The sequence below is a fragment of the Triturus cristatus genome, chromosome 4_1 (assembly GCF_964204655.1).
Source record: "Triturus cristatus chromosome 4_1, aTriCri1.1, whole genome shotgun sequence".
Classification (NCBI taxonomy): Eukaryota; Metazoa; Chordata; class Amphibia; order Caudata; family Salamandridae; genus Triturus; species Triturus cristatus.
In genome coordinates, this window is record NC_140585.1 from 652990207 (window position 1) to 653015058 (window position 24852).

Sequence of the window (24852 nt, forward strand, 5' to 3'; positions counted from 1 at the left end):
GGAGGAACATCTGCAGGTGCCGTTCGGGATCCACGTTCTCTGCCACAGCAATACGGGGAGTCTTGTTAAGAGTCCTCATGAACCTCTCAATCTCTCCATTGGCCTGAGGCCCTTGTGGGGGGATTCGACTGTATCATATTCCGTGATGTTGCAGGAATTCTTGGAACTCATTTCCCTGGAACGGGGGTCCATTGTCACTTTTGATTTCATTCAGGTACCCGAACAATGCGAAGATCTTTTCAAGCACCGGGGCGACTTGGGAGAAGATGGTGGAACTGACAACCTCACGAGAGGGTACTTCACGTAGCTGTCGATGAAGGCCAGAGTCATCCGACCCTCTGGAAAGCTCCCAAAATCGATACTCACTTTCTCCCATGGACCCTTTCCATGTTCTTCTGACTGGATGGGCGCTGGTCTCTCTAACACGCTTGTCACTTGACAGGCCAGGCATCTTCTGACAACCTCATCGACACGGGCTTCTAGTCCGGGAAACCAGACATTCTCCCTAATGCGGGCTTTTATCTTTTCCACTCCTTGGTGCCCCCGTGGGCCAACTGAGCCGCCTGGGATGCTGGGATGATGATTTGAGACCCCCTCAGTAAGATCCCTCCCTGAGTGACGCTCAGTTCGTTTCGGATCCTCCACATTTGCATGAGGCTTTGCTTTTCAGGGCCGGACCAGGAGTTAGCGGATTGCAGGAATTTGTGCCTGTGACCAACTTGGACGGCTGCGCGGACTTTGAAAATGACCGGGTCTCCTTCTGCTGCTGCAGCGACATCTTCCAACTTCAGTGCTTTGGGGCATGTTCAAGTGTGCCTCTATTGCCTCCGTTTCTGACTCTTCTTCCCCACCATTCTGCGGGCCGGGTGCTTCGAGAGGAAGTCGGCAGGGTTTTTTGCGCCGAGCCGATAGGCAACTTCCATCTCGTACTGTTGGAGCCCAATGGCCCACCGTTCAAGCCATGGAGGTGGATGGGGTGCTGAGCCCTTGAACAGCGGCACTAAGGGTGATTGTCCGTGATGACTCTAAATGGTTGACCACAAATGTATAAGTGAAAATGGCGGCACGCCCAGGGGATGGCTAGGGCTTCCTTCTCGTTCTATGCGTAGGGCCTTTCCGTGGGTGATAGCGCCTTGCTGGCATACGCCAGGGCTGCCTATCTTCCTGGTTCCTTTTCTTGAGTGAGGACGGCCCACTGGGCTGGCATCCACCAGTAGCTCGGCTTGCTTGGCTCTGTCAAAGTACACCAGTGTTGTGTGGTCAAGGAGGGCATTCTTGATGGCTTGGAACGCTGTTTCTTCTGCTGATCCACATTGCCACATGGCGTCGGCGCGTGTAAGTTTCCGGAGTGGCTCCGCGATGATAGCCAGATCAGGGATGAATCGGCCACAGTTTGTGACCATCCCGAGGAAGCTTTGTACCGCTGCCACTACCAGTTGGTGGTAACCCGCATTCAAGTCCAACTTAGAAACCATAGGTCGGACACTATATCGTCCATTGTTGGCGTGATGTGATGTTGTTGGATAGCTTTATTCGGGAAGTGCATGTCAATGCAGTCTGATTTTTCCTGGCTGACAGGGCTTTTCAGCTATCACCATGGGGGATACCCATGGTGTGGGTCCGGACACCTTCTCAATGACCCCTTGGTCCTCCAGCTTTTGCAGCTCCTGTTCTACAAGGGGTCGGAGGTGAAAAGGAATGTGTCATATCGCCGTCGAGCAAAAAGACTTCTTCCCCAGTATAGTGGAGCAAGAGCGACCGTTTGACAGCCCCATCCGTCCCCCTGGTGGTGATGTAATAATTTTCAAGGCAGCCCAACCATGTCTTCCACCTGGGGGATGCTGTGGGGGGAACAGCTGCCTCGCTGAACGGGGGTTGGACACCAGTGGGAGGGTGTTGCGCCATTACTCGGACTGGGGCCCGGTTCTCCTCTGCCTGGTCCCCCATGTTTCCTAGTGGTGGTGTCTGTGTCTGAGCAAGTACTGGGTCTGCTGGCTTTGGGTTGTGTGGTGGTGCTTCTTCCTGAGTTGGTCCTGGATGAGCAGGCCTTGGGGATGTTGGCCTTTCCTGGCTGGGGTACCCAACCGTCGAGTTGTGCAGGCACACTAGAGCTGGAAGCACGTGCCTGCACTGTGGGTATGGTTCCCCTCCTCTGCCTGCGTGGTGTCTCCTTAAGCAGCCGCGTAGGCTGTTTACTGGTCATCCTGTGCTGTGGAGGGGCCTGGCCAGCTAGACGCACCCTGCTGACTCACCGGTCTGTGTCAGGGGCGTGGCGGTATGCCGTGCTGACCTGGGTTCGGGCCGTGGGGGTGGGGTACTCTTCTATGCCGGTGATGTGTGCTGGATGAGGCGTCACTCGGTACTGCAGCAGTCGGTTGTGCCCCACCTGGGCGATATGGCAGTTTCTCTTGGTTGCGGGGGGAAACCGGAGCATGGATGCGGCTCTGCTCCTCCTCGCCAGTGTCTCGTCTGGAGGGGGTGCTCCTGGGGCTTGCATGCCGTGCTACAAGCCCGCTGCTGCGCTGCATTAAGGACACACCACACACTTGTACAGTTAGCGTGGACTGCCCCCGTGCGGTCACGCCCAATCATTTTATGCTGCCTGGGTGAGGTTGGGCTCAGGGCATTGCTTGAGGTCATGTTTAGCGGGGAGTTGGCTGAATAGGATAAAAAAAAAGAAAGATATTCACAGGGAAAAAACAAAGGTTAAATTGACTTTATAGTTGGGTATGGTTATAAGATCTTACTTTATGTTAAAAAATCTTGGAAATTCACACAAAAAACAAAGGTTAAAATTACATTACACTTAGGTACGGTAATTAGATCTTAGCTTATGTCGAAAAGAAATCCTATAAATTCACTGAAAAAAACAAAGGTTAAAGTGACGTTACAGTGAGGTGTTAAATGACACAAAAACTAATGTTTAAAAAACTAAATAACGCAGAAATTCTCCAGTTATGGTTAAATGAGATAACTATAACTTGTGCCCCCACTACGCACTGATTATGACCTCACATATTATATCACTCATGGTAGGCAATCCACCTTGCATGGTCAACCTGGATTATTCGCCTTTATTGGACACTATTTGTGTTTGCTGGCTTTAGCATCCTCTGCACTTTACCCCTACTAACCAGTAGTAACGAGTCTGTGCTCCCCCTTTAAACATAGTTGAATTGGCCTTTTACAGTAAGTCCCCAGTATAGGATGTAAAAAGTCTACCCAATGCATGAAAGTTAAGTGCCACTAGAGGACTGTTGCACCTTCTACTGTAGTGGCATAGAAATCATGGCCATAAGCCTACTTTGCTTAGCATAGACTGACTGCTGCAGTTTAACCTGCTACAGCTTACAAATATCCCTTTTAAGTAAGTCAGACTAAGTAAGCCTTTTAGCCCACAAGGTAGGGTGAATGGTATTTAAAAGTGGGACATGTAGAAAATTAACAGTACCATTTATCTACTGTGGCAAGGTCCTAAGAGCTATTTTTACTATGGCAGGACCAGCTGTCCTATGTAGAAAACTAGAGTTCAAATTAAAGTACTAATGCTGTATCTGGGGAATGGGACCAGCTAGATAAATAAAATAATGTAACCACTATTTTTATTTAATAGTTATCAGAAATCCAATTTAACGGTGAAGCCTGTTTTCTAACAAATATCAAGGAAAGCTACCTTTTAGAAAATTACCCTTTATCTGCCTGAACTGTCAAAAGACTAATTGGCATAACCATTAGCCAGCTCATAGCATGTGCTTTGCCTTGAATAGTTGTGAAAAAGGCCGACCTGAATGGGCAATGATAGCCTCTCTGAACTCCACAGCAAATGCATTGTGGTGGCTGTGGGTCTCCTTTTTGACACTACACTGTCAACCTCTGTCTGTCGGGTAGGTTGAGCCGCATGTAACACTTGGGGCACATTCATAATGGAACGAACAGGCTATACCAAGTCTAGTTACTGAAGGGCCTGGCTTTTGTCCTATCAGACTTATGTCTCTGGATATTTTGTGGAAACAGTGCCTGCTTCAAATAGGGTTTTAGTGTTCGTTGTGGAAGGACACTAGAATTACCATAGTACACTTCCAACACACAACTAGCCCTCAGAGCTCAAATTTAGTGTGACTGAAGATTCTCCCCATCTTGAAAATTCCCTGACACATGGCATTTTTGCCCTACTTGAAGTAAGACAAACTAGAACTACAGAAAAGGTGGGTAGGGTTGGCCCAGTGAAATTTTACCCCATTGATCAGGTCGTGTCCAAGAGCCATTCCCACCCTCTAGCTCCTGCCATGCATAAATGTGACACCCCCAAGCACTTACTTCAGAATATTTTCTGGACCTGTGGAAGATCAAAAAAGGAGTGAGCCTGTTGTATTTTGCTTGAGAACAGCCCTGAAGTACTGAACCTGCTCCCTTTTATATCCAGGACAAAGAGGTGCACCCCAACGGCCAGTTGGCTGACCTCATGTGCCTTTACCTGTATGTACCCAGCTGACCAGTGGCAACTGGACTTGGACTGGACCCTGCTGTTGGCCTCTGTCTGATACCCTGTAAGGCTCTAAATGTGTTCCCTGAGGGCCTAGGGCCCTTAGAACTTTTCTTCTGTGGTTGGTTGAGCTTCAAAAGACAAAGTGCCTGATGTAGGTTTCGGGAGATGGGTTACTCTGACACAATGGTAATGGGTATCCCTCTCTCCGAAATATAAATCCCGTAGGATATAATGGGATTTATTTTTCAGCAGATGAGATATCCGTCACCATTGTGACGGAGTAACTTGTCCGCCGATATCTAAATCAGAGTCACATACACAATGTCAAAATACAAATCACGATAAAATCAAATTTGGTGGGTGAAATGCTGTTCTTTATATATAAATTGCATCATTTATATAAACACCCATATCATTTATAGCAAAGCACGGTTACCAAGGTAGCAAACCATAAAGCGAGTTTGTGAATCAGTGAAAAAGTGACATGAGTGACAAAATTGTGCATAATATATACAAAAATTGAATACAAATGATTTTTATGTACACGATATAAAAAGGGGGGGCCAGTTTTAAAGAGAATTGCAATGACACAGTTTCATGAATAAATCAAAGTTTGTATGAAAACAGGTCTTGAACTGGTCCTAGCTATTGTCGTCGACGTTTCAACCCAGTGTAAGCGACATTAAATTGTCATGCGGGTCTTCATCAGGACTTTAAAATAATGGCAACCTGCAGAGGCAAGTAGAGTGCGTATCAATGCGTGATATGTAATGATTTAGTGTGTGGTCCTAAATCTACAACAATGTAAGATTATGATAAAGAGGCCATGACTCACCTAACCGTTGGTCTAGGATGGCCTAAATAGTCAAGTATTCAAGAGAAGAGTCACTCATCCAATGGAGTTTCTGAAAATAAAATTAAGCTCGGGATGATATTAATTAAAAAAAAAAAATCATCATCATACCGCTATCACCAATAATCAAAATCCTTACGAGGGGCTTCCACTGCGGTAAAAGGGGATTTATGACATTCGAAAAACCTAGTGCATCATGATACACTGAAGTCAAGCCTAGACGCCAGTGAAACGCACAGGATGCGTCTAAAAAGCGGTATCCGATTTACCAAAACGGAATAGCCCCGTTAGAACCGTCACTAAAGCAGTCAGTCAGAGGAGTGACCTGATAGAGTTAATTAGAACAACCCAAAAGCGCTTTAGGATGTTTTTCGGTCAAGAAATGAATTCTTAAACAGGAGGCTACAGTGACAATCTCGTTAAATAAATTACGAAGCAAAAACATGAGCGAGTTTAAGTTACTGAAAACAGCTCACCTCAAAAGCGTTTTCCTACATGCAAAGCCGTGTTTGTTGATTATTGTGCGTCAGATCCAATCTGATGTTAGAATTTGAGAAAAAATCTACCAGCGTCTGCAAAGAACGACAAACGCGCACTTAATGAGAGGCTCATGGCTGAGCGAAAATTCACGGGAGAACGCTGTAGAAGAATACTCACTTTGGTTGAATTCAAAGGTATTTACTATCCAGCGTTATCAAATCACGCTACCACACCACCTTTCGTTGTTGTGAGAAACCGCAAATGACAGGCCGGCTGCTATATGTAAGCAAGCTAATTCAACCTTGTTTTTGACGTATGCTGAATGACGTACCGAGAAGATTGCCAGGCAACCACGGTCACGTCAAAAACCTAAGGCAGCTGAAGGAATGGCGTGAGCGTCTCAACCCTGTTTGACGTAGGCAGAATGACGTACCGGGAAGGTTGCCAAGCAACCACGGTCGCGTCAAAAACCTAAGGCAGCTAGAGGCCTTAACCAGTACTGGCGCTGCTCTAATGCTGCATAAGAGCAGCACCAGGATTGGAGGGAGTGGCTGCTCTTGGTGCTCCTGAGGGCACTGGAGGCCTGCACTTTCTCTAACCTTTCATAGTGTGCATTTCTGGCAGGCCGTTGCAAGACGGCCGGCCAAAGGGACAAGCCCACTTTGAAATGAAGGGCCTGGTAGCCCACCCTCCTCCATGCCGCTGCTCTCAGTAAACCCTGCCCTGTCCCGACTTACGGTTCGGGACGGGCGAATGAAAAATAAAATGATAATAAATGTGCTTTATTACCATTTTATTTTTCATCTCTGGAGTTTGAGGGCATTTTGATTAGTGGGGCAAAGCTCCTCCGCTCTCCCCTGGTGGTGAAATAATGCTGGATCTGTGCGAACTTTTCACGCTACATGTAATAAATATTTGGATTCAAACTTCTGTCAGAGCATCAATCTGAAATAGCGGCCTAATTGCAATGAGGGACTGATTCAGCCCCTACTCAGAGCATGGAGAGTTCTGCTTGGTGGTCCACATATGTGCTAAAAGGGTGATAGAATGGGAAAATGTTCATTTTTACCGCAGAGGCGGTCAGATTTCTAGTGTAGCCTTTTCTACCAATGCATAGGACTGAGTGAGTAGGTTTACTTTTCAGACATGCTGATGTGCTGATGATAAACATATAACATCCAAATTATGCATATTTCAAGGACATGCTGAGAATACAGCCCTCTTGGCCTGTAATTATGCATTGAAGGTGTAGTGTATTTCCATTTGCCTGAAAAATAGAGACAACAAAATGAGATTGGGAGTACCATACCTGAGAGTGGGTCAATGGCAACTATGACTGAGACACTAACAGCATTTGAAGCACAGGTGTTCATTGTTTGCTCTTTTTGTCTAAGTAGCCAAAGCAGAACTATTTTATGTGTTATTTTGTTTTTTGTTGCAGAAAGAACTAACATAAAAAAAGTGTTTCCGCTATCCCCGAACTCCAGCAATATTTATGAAGATCTTGCTGTTTTGCAGAAGACGTCAGGTTTATGGTACTCTTCAAAAAATGAGTCGGGAGCGGCCAACTCTAGCCAATCCCACTCTCGAAAAAAGAGGTTTTTGTCATACCCAAGATATGTGGAACTCATGGTCACGGTGGACAGTAAAATGGCGCACCACCATGGACGTAACTTGCAACATTATATTTTGACTCTGATGTCAATAGTAAGTAACATTAATACCTTTTATCAACATCTCGTATGATGCTTCTAATATTCAATGCATGAACATTTATAATCTAATATTTTACACAGGTTAACTAAAAAAGGGAAACTATTGTCAAATTTGTCGTACCTAGGCACTAAAATAATGTAATTATATTACTATGTAGCTAAGTGTTCTAAATTCATTTTGATAGATATCAAGAGTTACTGATTGTTCATATTTAAGATTATTTTGTAGCCCTAGTTGTATTTTGTAAGCTGCTTTTTTTGTTCATGTTAAGCTGCTTTTGTGCTGCTTTGAATACATCTGTCTAACTTGGAGCGTCTTGTAGATGGTCAAAACATGTCTGACTCTTAAAAATAATGAAATTTGTAACTGCCTCAGAAGAGGCAAACAAATGTTGTCTTTGGACTTCCCTATGGCTACTCCCAACCTCTCCCCCTTTCCCCTTTTCTTAAACAATATCATTCTTAAATGGTCAAATATGAAGAATAGATGGATTTTCAAGTCTGTTTCCAGGTGCCAAATGACGAAATTCAGGTGTATTTTAGTCTGAATAAATAGTTTGTTGGTCACTTTCCAGAAGGTAAAGTTTGATTCAATTACAGCCACATCACTCTACTCGAAAATTGTTTATGCATTGAAAAGCTCCATAGTTGGCTGGCGGGAATCTCCGCTGTAAGTCGACAATAATGAATAATATTTCCTAGTTCAGATGTCAACCCATATGTAACACATGTTTTCTTAACTTGTGTCCATTGAGATTTTTTCCAATTTACCACCTTTGAGTCTGAAAATGGGAAATAATGCCCTGATTGTGGAACATCTTTCAATGATGCATGATGTCTGGCTCCGTCTGACAAAGACAATTTACAGGGGCATTCTAGCCAGTTTTCGATTATAGCCTGAGTTTTTTGTCTGAACCATTAATACTTGAAAATGGTGAGCCATTAACAGTAGACAGTGGTGTGGCATTAATACTAGAAAGTGTTGGGCTGAACTGTAAACTTGAATACCAGTTTTATTTGTGAGGCCCTTTCTTTTGGGTGAAGACTCTCGAAAAAGCGATAGAAGATGACTCCTGTTTTTAGGTTGCTATTGGAAATGTTTAACGTCAGCTGCACACTGCTGTTGGCCTTTTCCTACTTTTAAAAACCGGAAAGTTGACGTTGTTTGGTAGCAGGATCCCCTGTAAATGATGCATAAAAATAATTTAAATACATGTTGTTATTGTGTTAACAAAAGTTTGGCATTTGTATTCATAAAACATTGAATCAGAGTGACGAAAAAAATTGTCATGGGTATGAAAGGGTTCATGAAAAGTATTTACATAGCTTAACATAGTCCTCCGTGGGGGGATGAAGTGCATTTTCGGAAAGGTAGCACGCAATACCGTGGGGGAGTGCATAGTTGGCAAATTGTTTAATTTGTTCTGATGTTGGAATTGCTTTGGTGTGAAGCATGAGTAACCAGATAGGGTCTCTTGTCGCTTGGGGTGCTGCTCTTAGCAGTTTGATGGAGGTGGAAGAGGTGCAGCAAATATGCATTCACGTTATAATTATAGTTGAACTAAAACGTATAGGCAGGTACACTGCACCAGCCACAGAGGTAGCTGTGTGTGTGTGTGTGTGTGTGTATGTACCAGAAAAGTGGCGTAATCAAAGCCGCTCCACAAATCCATTAGGCAACATGTGGAAAGCAGAGTTGTCAGATGAGTAAAAGGTTGCAAAATGAGGCAAGAATGAGAGTTGGTACCTGAGAAGTTGGCATGAACCTCTTATAAAGGCAAACATTTTGTCTACTTCTGAAAAAATATACCACACGAACGATGAAAGACAGTTGAAGAGCTGTAAGGAGGGACAACCTAAGCATGATCTGCGCAATCATTAAGAAGGTCCAGATTCCACCTATTCCACCGAGGCCAAAGGAAGCCAAAAAGTTTGAGCTGGGCTTCACGCACTAACCCCCTCAACAAATCATTCCCGAAGACCATTCAGGTGAGTGCTAGTGAGAACATGGCTCAACCCCGAGACAGATTGGCACCATGCATATGCAGCGGTGATGGACACGCCCCTTGGTAGGTTGCCACCATGATACTGCAAAAGCAAATCGACTTGTCACATTACTCTTCTGTCTTCGTTCCTACATGCAAGCCCAATACTTTTCTTAGATCCCAGAGACCCTTGCTGTTTCTAGTCTACATAAGAAGGCATCCTACTCTATAGAATTTCCTTACAGAAAACTTCCACTTTCGTTTTTAGTGTGGAATAACATTTCAGTTTTAAAAAGAGTGGTGAAAGGAGTCTTACAACGCTTTCATTGTTTCGGCTAGGACAGCAGCATGGCACTGATTTGGTAGTTCTCATTTCGTTCAATCTGAGCCCAGCTCTTATCTGATCAGCGAGGCTGGTGAAAAGCAGATTTTTTATAAGTTTCCACAAATTAATTTTTATCCCAACTAATCTTAATTCCAATTGGATGGGTAGGGTTTAGATACAGAAGAAATGGGTTTTACGGGGTCAGAAATGGGCAGAATTCAGCAGTAGTGAGGGTATTTTAAGTGTTCCATGGATGGGTAGAGTTTAGGGGTTAGAGATGGTTGTAGTTTATACACAACAACACGACAACATATTTTAGAAAAATAACCTCATATTCAGAGAGCAACTAAACATTTATTCATATTATGTGCACCAATCAAATGAAGCCAGTGGAGGTAAATTCATTATGGAAGTTATTGACCCCCAACGTGTGTGTTAAGGGACTCTATAGCATAGAAGATATGTATTGATGCAAACGATCAATAAATATGGAAAACTTGTATTTCTAATTTACCTTTTTAATATGTAAGAGGGTATTTTATATGGACATAACAGGCTGCTCCTGATATTATTAACATGATCATGAACTGCATTTGTTGGGATAGTTATGTCAATTAAAGAGAATGTCTATTGCACAAGCATGGTCTACAAAAATACTCATAACATAACGTACTACCCAAGACCTAGTAATGAGGCCAGAACACCTGCTCAGCAGGATAGCCTCGTGGAAACACACAATATATCATGGACAAGTATATTAAGGGTTTGGGTCACCGACCATCTTGTCAGTGAGAGAGCTGGGCTGCTTTTTGCTAGCTTCACTTATGTGAAATGTGTAGCAAGATTGTCTTTTGGTGGGGCAAAGAATAGAAAAAGCGTCTACTCATAGCTTTTCTGTCTTTGCTTTTTTTGACCTTTGTTAGGCCTTACATTGTATAGTGTTTAAATGCATTAATTTTGTAGCTTAAAATACTTTATTTGAATGAATAACAGATCAGGAATGTCAGTAAACCATTAACTACTGTATAGTAAATACGATGCAAGTTAGCTGAAAAAGAAAATAAATATTCTAACAATTCCAGTAATCACTCTGATATATTAACCCCTTCAGTGCCCGCCCCTTTCCCCGCCCTGTGCCGGCCGTTTCATTAGCGGGCGGGGTTTATGATGAGCTGGTCTCGTCATGGGCACAGCGCAACCGCGGCCCATGAGGAGACCAGCTCGTCATGGGCATTGAAGAGGTTAATGGAGAAAGTATATGCTAGATAGCATTTTTTGAAACGGGTAAGAGAAATAAAGTAAATAGAAAAAACATTAGAAAATACTTCCTTCTATTAGAAAACCCACATGATGTATATACACTGTATTTCTGACGCTGTGCTGGATTTCGTTTTTGCTCGCTTAGATGCTTTGGGCACTTTGCCGCTGTTGATCAGTGTCAAAGTGAAAGTGCTCCCTGTGTAAATTGTGATTACAATTGGTTCTCCCTGATTGGCATATTTGATTTACTGGTATGTCACCAGTAAAGTGCACTGAAGGGTGCCAGGGCCTGTAAAACAAATGCTACTAGTGGGCCTACAGCACTGATTGTGCCACCTACATGAGTAGCTCTGAAAATGTAACTCAGACCTGCCACTGCAGTGTCTGTGCGCAGTTGTTAACTGCCATGTCGACCTGGCAAGTGCACCCACTTGGTAGGCCCTATCCTTCCCTTTTCTTACATGTAAGGCACCACCATCGTAGGCCCAAGGTACACCCCCCACCCGGGGAGGGTGCCGTGTATGTGAAAGGTAGGACATGAACTGCTGTGTGTGTGTGACATGTCCTAATAGTGAAATGCTGCCAATTTCGTTTTTCACTATTGAAAGGATATCTTGCCTCATAGGATAGAATGGGAAATACTTTGTAACATCTTACAAGTATAACTCCTCATTGGGACAAGATAGAGAAATAAAGTTTAGGCTCTCTGAACACATATTTTAGTAAAGATGGTTTTTAAATTGTGTGTTTGAATATACCACTTTCAGAAAGTAGGCATTTTCTTGTTTAACCATTCTATGTGCCTCTACCTGTTTGTGTATTGACTGTCTGGTTTTGGAGTGACAGGGGCGGGGATGTGCATTCACCATAGACAGACACTGGGGGGGGTTGAGGTGTGCCTGGATGACTCAGAGCAGAGCTGAATAGACCTTGGCTGAATTTAAAGTAGTGGGAGGAGATTTCCTTGCACCTGAATAGGGCCTGTCTCCCTTGCAGAATGCCGTCTCCACCCCCTGTGGCCATACTGCACCAGTGAGGACAGAAGTGGTTTGGACTGGGCTCAGAGACCCTTGCACAAAGAGAACAAAGACATTTTGGGGTATAAGAATTAGATCTAAAATCCCTGAACGTTAAACTACTTCTGGAATCAAGAGGAAACTTTGCCAAGGAGAAGAACTGGAGAAACTGGAGGAGGAGTACTGCCCCTTTGCTGTGTGCTGTCTGGGGTTGGCCTGCAGTATCGGTTTCTGCCAAAGAAAGGACAAGGAGTTTGCTGTGTGCTGTGTTCCTCCGCTTGAGGAAGATCTAAAAGGGCATGAGTAGCACTCCCCTCCTGTTCTGAAGTCTCAGAGACACAAAGACTTCACCCCCAGCTCCCCTGAACGTCCTGGCTGGGAGTTCTGACCTGCCAAGAGGTGCCTGTGACTTTGTTCGGCCTTTGGCGGTTTTTCCTGCTGTGGGAGCTAGAAAAGCAACACAACTACAAGAAAGTCGATGCATCACTCTTCTTGCGGCTGTTTTGCAGACGCAGCACTGCTGTGAGAGAGGAGTCTCCACACATAGCTGCACCACTGCCAAAACCGACACAGCGCCTGTAGCCACTGCAAGAACTGACACATCAAGGGATCGCGGATGTAGAAACCGCTGCAGCGCCGCTCGGCGTCGCTGCATCGATCGCTGATGAATTCTGGATTTCCACGCATTGTACCTGTGTGGCAAGTTTTCCCGATGCATCATCTGCGGACCAGAACTGTCTCAGAATCAATGCATCACTCCCCCCTACAGACCGGATTTGACGCCTCACTTCTGCATGCAGCAAAACGGTTGCATCACCTCCCTATGGTCTCAGGAGCTGACGCATCTCTTTGTTTTTCCACGCTTCCCATCTCTGCAGCTGTTTGGCCTTGTGAATTTTGCCGCAACTACAGGCACTTAGAGAGAAATCACGCATCCATAGTTTTCTATGGGCCAAGTTGTTTGAAACCTTTTTTAAATCATATTCTTATTACATGTCAATTTGTGGTGCTATCACTGTATTACTGTGTGTTTTGAGTACAAATACTTTACACATTGCCTTTGGCATAAGTCTGTCTGCTGGTGCCAAGCTACCCATGGGGTGAGCAGGGGTTATCTAAAGTGTGTATCCCCATTACCCTGACTAGAAGCAAAGGTCCCTATTTGGACAAAGGTACCTACCTCTGCCAACTAGAGGCCCCCATTTCTAACATTAGTGGTCAGCGGTGAGAATTTGAACCTGTATTGGTACTTGACCCACAGTGATTGGTATACATCACTAGTTTAGTGCAGACCACTACGCAACCACTGTGTTTTTTTTTGTTCTATTTTTGATTAACCCTTGAAGTATCCATGCACCATGTCTCTGTATGGTAAATCAGTAAGTTTTTTTATAAAATCTTTATTACAATTTTGTAGTCAATCAGGATCTCAAAACCAGTGCACTTACAACAGAATCACAGTACAGTGGTATTGTCCGACATCACAGTTCAGCATGAACAGATCAATCTGCACATTTACAAATAAACCTGGGAAAAATAAACATCGTAAGAACCAAAACAGTCCTGTCAAAGAGGAATACAGTAATATAAACAATCTGCATTAGTACACTTATTACTGCGACCAGCTTCGAACAAATGGTGCACAAACACAAAACTTAAGCATTAAATTCCTAACTTAACCCCACCCCACCCTCCCCCTGGGTCACAAATATAAGATATGTCGTCTTCTGCCATCTATCAATTATCTAGGACTATGTTTATCAGGTGTTCTACACTGTTCCAGGGCTAGGATTGTCCCCCTGTCTCTCCCCCTCCTCCGATCCGTCTCTCTCAGGCAAGATTCCCTCCGACCTTTGTGTGGTAGGGGCCTCTCCCACTGGGATCTCCAAGATCATTAGGTACCATGCCCTCGCATCGTCCTCCAATTTTTCGTCCCTGTGGATTCGTTTCATAACTCCGTTGTCGCCCATTCCCTCAAGTCTTTGGCCCAATATTCCACCGTGGGGGGCTTGGGAGCCATCCAGCTGATTGCGATCCGCCTCTTTGCTAGCACCAACCCTAACTGGAGGAATCTGCGTGTAAGTTTTTTCCCTTTAGTGTGAGGAATGAGACCCAAGAGTATTTCTCTGATGGACTGGGGAAGCGTCCACCCGGTTACTAGTCGTAGGCGCTCCAGTATCGACCTCCAAAAAAGTTGTATCTCCGAACAGTCCCATATCATATGCAAGATTTGAGCCTCGTTGGAACCACACCTGGGGCAATGTGCGGAGCGATCGGGGTACATTTTATGAAGCACCCATGGGGTCAGGTAAGTTTAATGAACAATATTAAACTGGGTTAGTATGAATCTAGTGTTGGTACTAATCTTCTTAACCCCTTCATGTACCTTTTTCCAGTCAGTCCGTTAGGGGTTCCTCCAGTTCTATGTCCCATTTGGCCTGGACCGGAAGTGGGTTCATGTCTAGATCGTCCCGCAGTGCCCTGTAAATGTGAGACACCAGTCTGCGACCCCCGACAAAGTCATTAGGGCCTGAAGGGTGTCAGTAGTGGGTGGCTCCTCCGGGAACGCCGGCCACAACTCCTGTGCCACCGTCGAGATCTTAGCGTATTGAAGGTATTGACCCCTACCTAGTTCGAACGTTGACTCTGCATCCTCTCTAGTAAGGAATCGTTAACCCGAGGAGAGGTCCCCGATTGTTCAACAACCCCCCTATATCCATCTAATAGTGGACATAGTTTGGCTTATTTGTTTGAACGGTACCACGGCCCACAGAGGGGCCTCAGGGGCATAGGGTGCATGGCGCACCACGTTTCTGATTGCAGGTTCCCAGGCTAAGGCCACATGTCTGATAATATATGGAAATCGTTTGGGTACCCACGATCCCATCATGAGAAGGACAGGGAGCGCGACCCCCCAATGAGTGCCCAGCAATAGCCTCTTCTCCCAGTTGAGGGACCTCAAGTCCTCCCCGCTCCCATGTCCTCTGTAGTGTGTCTAATTTCACCCTTTTCCTTTTGGTCCCCCATAGTAACTCGATCAGTAGACGATCCAACTGGCAGAAATATGTGAATGAATGAATGAATGAAGATGCTCTTATATAGCGCATGGCTACCCGAAGGCATCCCAGCGCTGCGGAGTGCGAGTTTAGGAGGTGGTGGAATTATGGATATAGCCAAGACTTAAGTTGTTTCCTAAATGACAGATGTTTGGCTTCCTTGCGAATGGAGAGGGGAAGAGTGTTCCAGAGTCTCGGGGCATTGTAGGAAAGGAGGCGACCTCCTGATCGAACTCCTCTTATTCTGGGGACTGCCATTAGATGAAGATGATCTGAGCAGAGATTTCTTGTGGCTTTATAAGGTTTCAGTAAGTTTTTGATGGCGGGAGGGCCTTTGTTAAGAAGAATTTTCTGTACGATGCAGAGGGTCTTGAAATGGATTCTCTCTTGTATTGGTAGCCAATGTAGTACGTCCAGGGCAGACTTGGCTGAGCTGCGGCTATTGGTTTCAGTGAGAAGTCTAGCGGCTGAGTTCTGGACAATCTGAAGTCTTGAAATCACTGCTCTAGGTGCGCCCAAATAAAGGGCATTGCCATAATCCAACCTGGAAAGAACAAGTGCCTGAACCACAAGCTTTCTTGAGGTGGTAGGCAAGAGAGGAAGTACTTTTCGTAAGGTGCGGAGTATACCATAGCAGGTGGCCGCCGTTTTCCTTGAAAGTGAGATCATGATCAAGCCATATGCCCAAACTTTTTATTTCCTGTTTGGGTAATGGTGCAGGCCCCATACATGTTGGCCATGACTTACTGGGATTGAAGCTAGCTTGATTGCCTAGCAGCATGAGCTCTGTTTTGTCGCCATTAAGCTTGAAGTGGGAGAAGTTCATCCAGCTGTTAACTTCTTTGAGGCATGAGCAGAGATTGATGGAAGACTGCTCTTCCTGATTCAGTGCCACAATGAGCTGGGTGTCATCTGCATAGGTGACCAGCTGGATTCCAAACGGGGAGACTATCTGTGCTAATGGAGACATATATACATTGAAAAGGGTGGGGCTCAAGGAGGAGCCCTGGGGTACTCCGCATTGGAGGGGAACAGGTTGGGACCGAGTGCTCCCCTCAAATACCTGGAAGAATCTTTCTTCCAGAAATGACTCCAACCAAGATAGGGCTTTGCCCGTCACTCCCACATTTCTGAGACGGTGAATTAAAATGCGGTGATTCACCGTATCAAAAGCGGCGCTCAGATCTAGGAGGATGATGGCTGAGGAACCTCCAGCATCCAAAATCTTCCGTGATTCTTCTACTACCGCAATTAACGCCGTCTCGGTGCCCTGGCCAGGGCGAAAGCCTGTCTGTGAGGAGTGAAGCAGGTTAAAGGTTTCCAGATGAGCAGAGAGTATCTGGTTAACATATCTTTCTGCGACCTTGCTGATGCCTGGAAGGAGCGAAATGGGTCGATAGTTGGCCAGATCCGAGGGATCCAGGTGGTTTTTTTTTAAGAGTGCCCTTACCATGGCATTTTTCCAGTCACGAGGGACTATGCCTGAGGCTAAGGAGGCATTGATTAAGTTGGCAATGGGAGGAATAATAGTGGGCATTGCTTGTTTCAAAATTTTGAAGGGAGCAGGGTCGCTTGGGGAGCCACTTTTTATTGCCTCTATGATGTGACAAAGGTGTTCCTCAGAAAGGGGGGCGAATGATTCAAGGTAACTGTTGTTTTCCAGGGGTTCTGGATTCGGTGTAGGGTCTGTCGTGTTGAGTGGGAGAAGATTAAGGATATTTTTAATTTTTGTGGAGAAGATGCCTGCCAGGTCTTCACAATGACGACCGGTAGGTTCGGCCGCCGGGGGGGGATCAGGGGTTCGTGTAAGTTTTTTTACAATTCAGAAAATTTCTTTGGAGGAGTTAACAGATGCTTGAATTTTTTCCTCATAGTAGGCTGCCTGTGTTGCTCTGAGTGCTGTTTTGTAGGAAGTGATAGATGATCTGTAAACTGTTTTTTTCTCGCTTGAGTAGTCTTTCCTCCAGGCACGTTCTAATTTTTTGCATTGTTGTTTTAGATTGCGGAGGCTAGGAGTAAACCAGGGTGATTTATTAGGACCGCTTTTTTTGTAGGCTGTTTTTGCGAGGTAGTACTGTGTTAAGTGAATTTTCTATCCATGAGTGAAACTTTCTGTTTGCAGCTGCAGGGTTGGAATCGGGACTAGGAATGGTACGTTCAAGTTCGTAGGTCCAATTCATGATACTAAGTCTGGGCCAGTGTCGCGCCCAGATTCGGGATGACAGCAGGTGGGTGTGTGTCTGGGGAGGGTGCCATGTAAAAGGGTTCAAAAAGTGGTCTGACCAAGGAAGGGGGATGGAATCCAGTCCCTCTAACTCTATTATATTGGAGAAAATAGGGTCAAGGAGATGGCCCTTGGAATGTGTGGCAAGATGGTTTTTCAGATGCAGCTGATATGCTGCAAGGTCATGGGTAAGGTCAGTTGACACTTTATTAGAGAGCTCATCAAGGTGTAAATTAAAATCTCCAAGCAGAGTAAAGTTGGACGAAGTGCTAGCTAAATTTAATGTAGTTTCCAGAAGCGAGCTACAGAATTTCCCATACGATCCTGGAGGACGATATAGAAGGATCCCGGAAAAGGTGGTTGAAGGTGTGAGTTGGATAGAGAAGCGGACATTTTCGCAGTCTAGCAGAGGACTATCTCGGATACGGCAAACGAGCTGGTCTTTATAAACAATAGCAATTCCTCCACCTCTGCTGCCTACTCTGTCTAAGCGTTGGATCATGTAACCCGGGGGGAGTGCCTGTATCACATCAGGATCTGAATTGGGTGATAGCCAGGTCTCTGTGAGGAATAGGATATCTATTTCTGACTCATGTAGTAATATGAAAATTTCTGTAGCGTGTCTTGGCAAGGATCTGCAATTCAGCAGCGCCATATTCAGTTGCTTTCTTGCGGAAGGCAGGGTATTGGGTATGAGGGCAAAATTGTATCCACAATGAGGGCACTTCTCCTTGGAAGTCTCCAAGGACATAGGGTGGATGCAGCATCTATTAGAGAGTTCCCTGATATCAAACAGCTTTGCTCTGGAGTATAGAACAGGAGTTAGGGGGGCTGACTCAGAGTTCCTGAGCCCTGAGCCTGGTCGGCCGCGGACGGGCGCAGACGGGCTTGCCTTGGGCGCGCCCACTGCGCGCGTCCGCTGCGCGCTCGCGCTGGCATCGGCCTTAAGTAGAGGAAGACGTGGAAGCCTAGAGCGCTGACCCCGGTACAACCAAGATGGCGGCCCCCCTCGCTTCAACAGGTAAAATAAGATAAATGTGCAAATAAGCAAGCCAGTGGATTCTGTGTGCAAATTCACAATAGCAACTATTAAAGTTAAAAGAAGTTAGAAGCAAGTTAAAAATAGGTCCAATGCCTCGCTAACCGCGCGTCTCCTGTCACACCCGGCTCAAGCCTCAGGTGTCTTTTGAGCGCGCTCGCGCTGGCATCGGCCTTAAGTAGAGGAAGTCGTGGAAGCCTAGAGCACCGACCCCGGTACAACCAAGATGGGGGCCCCCATCGCTTCAACAGGTAAAATAAGATAAATGTGCAAATGAGCAAGCCAGTGGATTCTGTGTGCAAATTCGCAATAGCAACTATTAAAGTTAAAAGAAGTTAGAAGCAAGTTAAAAATAGGTCCAATACCTCGCTAACCGCGCGTCTCCTGTCACAACCGGCTCAAGCCTCAGGTCCAGGGTATGTGATAGAGGGAACCTTGCATAACATATAGGCAACGCGGCAGGACCACCATTTTTATCAGGGCAACCTGCCCCATCAGGAATAAGGGCAGATCTCGCCAGAACTCGACTGACTTACGAATGCCCTGCACACATTTTCCCATATTCCGGCCCAAATAGGCCCCCGATGTGTGCGCCAGCCTAACCCCAGGTAACAAACCATATCTTTAATCCAGGCCATACCCACAGTGGGTATCTCACCCTCCTCAGAGTGTCTCAGACTGCCCATGGGGAAGTGTTTAGACTTTCCCGGATTAAGGCAAAGTCCGAATATCTCGCCAAAGCCAGTCAGCTCCTCGAGAAGTACCGGATCTGCCTCCCCCGGATGGCAAAGGTACACTAGAGTATCGTCGGCATACATAAACACCACATGTACCGTTGGACCCAGCTGAATACCCCACCGTCCCATCTTACCCCTGACTGTAATTGCCAGAGGCTCCATCGCAAGAGCGAAAAGGAGCGGCGACAGGGGGCAGCCCTGCCGAGTACCTCTCTGAAGCTCCAAACTATCCGATACCTGGTTGCGGAGGCGTACTCGGGCAGTTGGTTTAACGTAGAGCAGTTTCAACCAGCTCAGATATTTGTCCCCAGTCTCATGTGCTCAAGTACCGTCCAGATGTAATCCCACTCAACAGAGTCGAAGGCTTGTTGTATGTCTAAGAAACATAGGGCCCAATCTGCCTCCTGTAATTCCGGTGCATGCCATACATGTGCTAGTCGTCGTAAGTTATGTGAGGTATTCCGGCTGGGAATAAACCCGGCCTGGTCCGGGTGGACCAAACTGGTCATGTATGGGAAGAGTTGTGCCGCCAGTACTCCACTCAGTATCTTCTCATTGATATTTAAAAGAGAAATGGGCCTGATAGGAGCCCGGGGACAGGGGACAGAGGATCCCTGTCTGGTTTGAAGATCATGATCACTAGCACCTCTATCATGGTACCAGGGAGCTCCTTTCTGAACAATGCCTCGTTAAACACCTCTAAGAGGTGATCAACTAGCTGGGTAGTACACGTTTTATAAAATTCGGCTGGGAGGTCGTCGCTTCCCGGGCACTTCTCTGACTTTAGTTTTTTAATTGCTGCTAAAACGTCTAGCATTGTATCGTTAAAGTAGTCTTGTTGTGTATGCAGGCCGACACAGGTACTAGTCGAGCATGTCTGTCGTAGATGAGTGGCAAATTCTGCAAGAATTGCGTTTTGTGTATGCAGGACCTCTCCCTCACTGTTACGCAACTGCAACACCGGTGTCTGTTCTGTCTCCGTGCAAATAAATCACGCCAATAGTGCACCCAATCTGTCCCCCTCCATATATAGCCTTTGCCTATAGGTAGTTGTTAGATTTTGGGGTCTCTAGTTGGCAGAGGTAGATACCTTTGACCAAATAGGGACCCTTGTGTCTAGCCAGGGTAAGGGGGTACACTCCTAAAATAACCCCTGCTCACCCCCTTGGTAGCTTGGCACGAGCAGACAGGCTTATCTCAGAGGCAGTGTGTAAAGCATTTGTGAACACATAGAGAAACCCAGTGACAACACTACAGATGGACACCACACAGGTTGTAGTATAAAAATAAGTATTTTTATATAGGCTTAACACAAGACCACAAACAACAAAAATCCACAATACTGTACTTTAAAAATGGTAGAAATTGCTTAATTCTCTTAAGATGGTAAATGCGACACTTTGAGTTCAATGTACCTTAGGATGCGTAACGCTATACAACAAAAGTGTTGCAGGGAAGGTGATGCGTTGGTTCCTTACACGCAAGAATGGTGATGCGCGGGGTCCCTACTGATGCATAGGGGATGCGTTGGTTCTTTTCTGCGAGGAGAGGTGATGCATCGGTTTCTTACTGCGCTTTCGTGGCAATGCGACCCGCCTGCAATGAAAGAAAGATGGCGTCGTCTACTTGATGCGACACGATGCGTGCACACCAGATGGCTGTGCAGCGACTCAACAATTCTTCTGAGCAGTGACAGGCCCTGCGACATGCATCCCGGTGATGCGGCGGCGTCTGATGCGACGTCGATCCTCTTCTCCGGCGATGCGAGGTGCTTCGGCAACGATGCGACAACTGCAGCAGCGACACGGTTTCCCAGCGATGCGATGACAGCGGCTGCCGCTGCGACACGCTTCTCCGATGATGTGGAGGTGTCTGGTGCGAAGTCGATCCTCTTCTCCGGCGATGCGAGGCACTTTCGGGTTGTGGAGCGACAGCGGCAGTTCAGCGACACGCTTCTTCTTCGTGCGTCGCGCTTCCAGCTCCTTGCGACACGCAGTCCCTCAGAAAGCCCAACACAACTGCAGGCACTTCCAAAGAATTCTTGGGGAGCTGGTGGGTGAAGTCTGTTGTCTCTGAGACTTCAGCAGGAGGCAAGCTCTTTCTCAAGCCCTTGGAGATCCTTCACAAGTTGATGAAAGTTCACACAAAGTTCCTCTCTCCTTTCTTTGGCAGTCAGGCAACCACTGCAGGCCAATCCCCCAAACATCACTCAGTTTACGGATAGTCTCTTCCTCAGTTTCTCTGGTTCCTCTCCTCAGAAAAGGTTTCTTCTTGTTTCCCAAAAGTGATCTAAAGTTCTGGGGTCTGGGTCCCCCTTTTTATACACAGTTTCTCTTTGTTCTCTGAAAGCAGAGAGGCATTTGCCTAGTCCAAACCAGTTCTGGTCAGTCCTGGAGCACTCTGTTTACATGACTCCTTCTTTCCTTTCACAGTGCAGGGCAGGGACATCAGACGCACCACAGGAGGTGGAGTCAGCATTGTGGAGGGAAGGCACAGCCCTATTCAGGTCCCAGGTGTAACTCCTCCCACCCATCTACATGCAGATCTCTCTATTCAGCCCTGTGCTGACTCACCCTGTCTCCTGGAATCCCCCAGCCCTTGTCACTCAAACTCCAGACAAGGAATACACAATCTAGCAGAGGCAGGCTTGGATAGTTAGGCAAGAAAATACCTACTTTCAAAAAGTGGTATTTTCAAACACAGAATGTTAAAACCAACTCCGCAAAAAGATGCATTTTATCATTCTGAGTTCAGGCATACTAAACTCGAATTTCTACCTAGTTCCCTGAGTCAGTTAGGATTATAAGCTGTAATAATCAAATTGCCTATTGTGGCCTATGGGGAACAGGTATCCTTGCAATAGTGAAAAACAAAAATGGCTGTAATTCAGTATTAGGACATGCCACACACATCAGGGATTTTCCTACCTTTTACTTACAATGCACCCTGCCCTTGGGCCTACCATAGGGATGACTAATATGCAGAAAAGGGAAGGTTTAGGGACTGGCAAGTGGGTGCACTTGCCCTGTCAACATGGCAGTACCAGACTGTACACAGGCTCTGCAATGGAAGACCTGAGACACACTTTTACAGGCTGCTTCTGTGGGTGGCACAACCAGTGCTGCAAGCCCACCAGCAGCATTTGGTTTACAAGCCCTGGGCACACTCAGTGCACTGTACTAGGGTCTGACAAGTACACCAAACCAACCAATCATGGAATCACTAATCCATACAACAATTTACCACAGGGAGCACTTGCACTGTGGCACAGGACAGCATCTATAACCAGCAAAAACACATGAGGCAACAGCAAAAAATGGAAGGGAGGCCCACGCCAAGGTGCCAGGTCTAACAGTAGTGTATTGATGTTTTTCTAACCGAGACCAGGCCTCGAGTAACTCCCCCTGACGTGTGCTCTCTAGGGTCTTTAGTCTCTTTTCTAAAATGTCAATGTCGGCATGTAGTTGCTGTTGGATCCCATGAGTAGTTCTAATGCAAATCCCCCTGATAACGACTATCATAGCCTCCCACTTGTTGGATCTAGTGGCAGTGGACCCCCAGTTTTCAGCAAAGTAATGTTGTAGAACTTCCGTCACAGTCTGCACATATGCGGGGTCCGCAAGGGCTTCCACACGGAGCCGCCAGAGCGGAATGGACGGCCGTCTCAGTCCGCTGATCAGAGTCAGCAGCAATGGTGCATGGTCGGATAAGTAGAGTGGTAAGTAAGAAACGGTCTCTGTTACGGCCGAAAGGCCGGGCGAGAGGTAACAGCGGTCAATGTGGGAGAAGGTGTTAGCTGCAGGGGTAAAGCAAGAGAACTCTTTTGTGGCAGGGTTATGCGCTCCCCACTCATACCCCAGCTGCATACCCTGTAAAATACCCATGAGGGAGTTCACCATAAAGGGTTTTGTGTGCTCTCGGGGGGGGGGCTCTCTGTTTAGCATCCCATCAAATATACAATTAAAGTCTCCGAAAAGGAGGATCTCAGCCCCCATGTACGGTGTTGCTGCTTTTAGGACTGCTGGGTAGAAATCGGTACAGTCCAAATTAGGTGCGTAAACATTAATTATGCATAGTTCCTGTCCTTACCACTGCCCAAACAGTATTACATACTGCCCTTCAGAGTCCAAAACATGGTGAACGTGTTGGAATGGAACCCCTTGCGCTACCCACACTAGGGCCCCTTGTGCAAAACCGGAATAAGAGGTGGCGTATATCTGTCCCCTCCAGCGTTTGCGCAGGCTCGTTATGGAATCCCCCCATATGTGTGTCTGTTGCAGTCCCCCGATAGCAACCCTATATCTCTTCAGGAAGGCATGTATCCTGCGACGCTTGTCGAAATCTGCCATTCCCCTGACATTCCAGTTAAGGAACTTTAACGTTTGAGCGGCCATAGCAGTGTATCCATGATCGTATGACGTGTGCCCTGTCCATGTCAGTGTATTGCACCTGTCTGTTCCAGGATCTGGGCATCATGACGTAACCATTTGTGACCCTAAAACTGCCCCAATTAACAATCCAAACTTTAACAACTGAAAGTGTGATTTACCCATCCCCCACACACGGGCAGCAGTCTGGATCCGTATATGCATCTTACAAGTCCTATAAGAAACCATACATACCGCCCCATACCCCCCTCCCTCAAGCTCTCCAATGTCCGGGCATCAGACCGAGGGTCACATCCCGATCTAGTCCGGTCTGAGATGCCAACGGGGATATTCATGGAATGCTATGCAAGAGAACAGATAACGTCAGGGCGCGAGATTACTCTCAAGCTTCCCGGACGGACCTGGTCTCTAGTGGGGCATTGCTAGGCCAGCGGCCGCCCTTGCTCCCAAACCACAAACATATTAATATACCTTAGGATCCATAACACAATGCAAGTCTAGGGTGAAACAGGAAATAGACCTATACTCCAAAGGTCAAAAAACTACCCCTCGCTCAGAAATGTGAGCCTCCCGGGATATTCAACAACAAATACTCAAACCCAGTGCTGGTGACCCTATTCTACCAATCACACAAGTAACAAGTTATCTGTACTGTTCAGCCAGTAGAGTTCAAGAAATACAGTCATTCATGGCCACTGCCCGGTCCCTCCTTCTCCCGTGTCATGTTTGTCACGCCTCTACTGAATCCGGGACAACCTCAAAGTCTGACGCCTGCAATGTGCCATCATGAAGGACTGTAATCTGACCCAGACTCATCGTTCTCTTGTGCTACTTCTGCCGTGTGGGCTGTCTGCGACTCCTCACAGAGGATTGCGAGGAACTCGTGGAAAGCACTAGGTGTCTTCCATCTGGAGCTCTGGCATCCAACCAGTCTCATGCTTCCTCTGCAGAGAAAAGAAACTAGGTACGGTCTTCACTCTCCACCTGGAGTTTCGCCGGGAACATATGGCTATATTTTAGGTTCAAGTCCCTGAGTCGTCGTTTTACTGCGATGAAAGACTTCCTCTGTTCCTGGACCCTTTACGTGTAATCCGGGTACACTGTGATGGACTGTCTCTCAAAAAAGAACCGTCGTCCACTGCGAGAGAGCTGGAGCAAAAGATCCCTGTTCCTAAAGTTAAATAACTTTGTGATGATGGCTCGCGGAGGCGCCCCAGGTCTGGGGGGGGGGGGCCGCCAACACTCTGTGCACTTGTTCAACGCTGAAGAACTTCGATAACTATTTAGA

General features: G+C 46.4%; 1 protein-coding gene across 3 annotated transcripts in view; it reads left to right on the forward strand.

Annotated features, from left to right (window-relative positions):
• ADAMTS20 (ADAM metallopeptidase with thrombospondin type 1 motif 20) overlaps positions 1-24852 on the forward strand; it is a 1386529-nt gene that overhangs the window by 316079 nt on the left and 1045598 nt on the right. For all 3 annotated transcript variants that reach the window (XM_085653052.1, XM_085653051.1, XM_085653053.1), the window contains one exon: positions 7261-7526. In XM_085653052.1, the coding sequence (XP_085509178.1) occupies positions 7261-7526 (266 nt within the window). The remainder of the gene's footprint in view (positions 1-7260; positions 7527-24852) is intronic.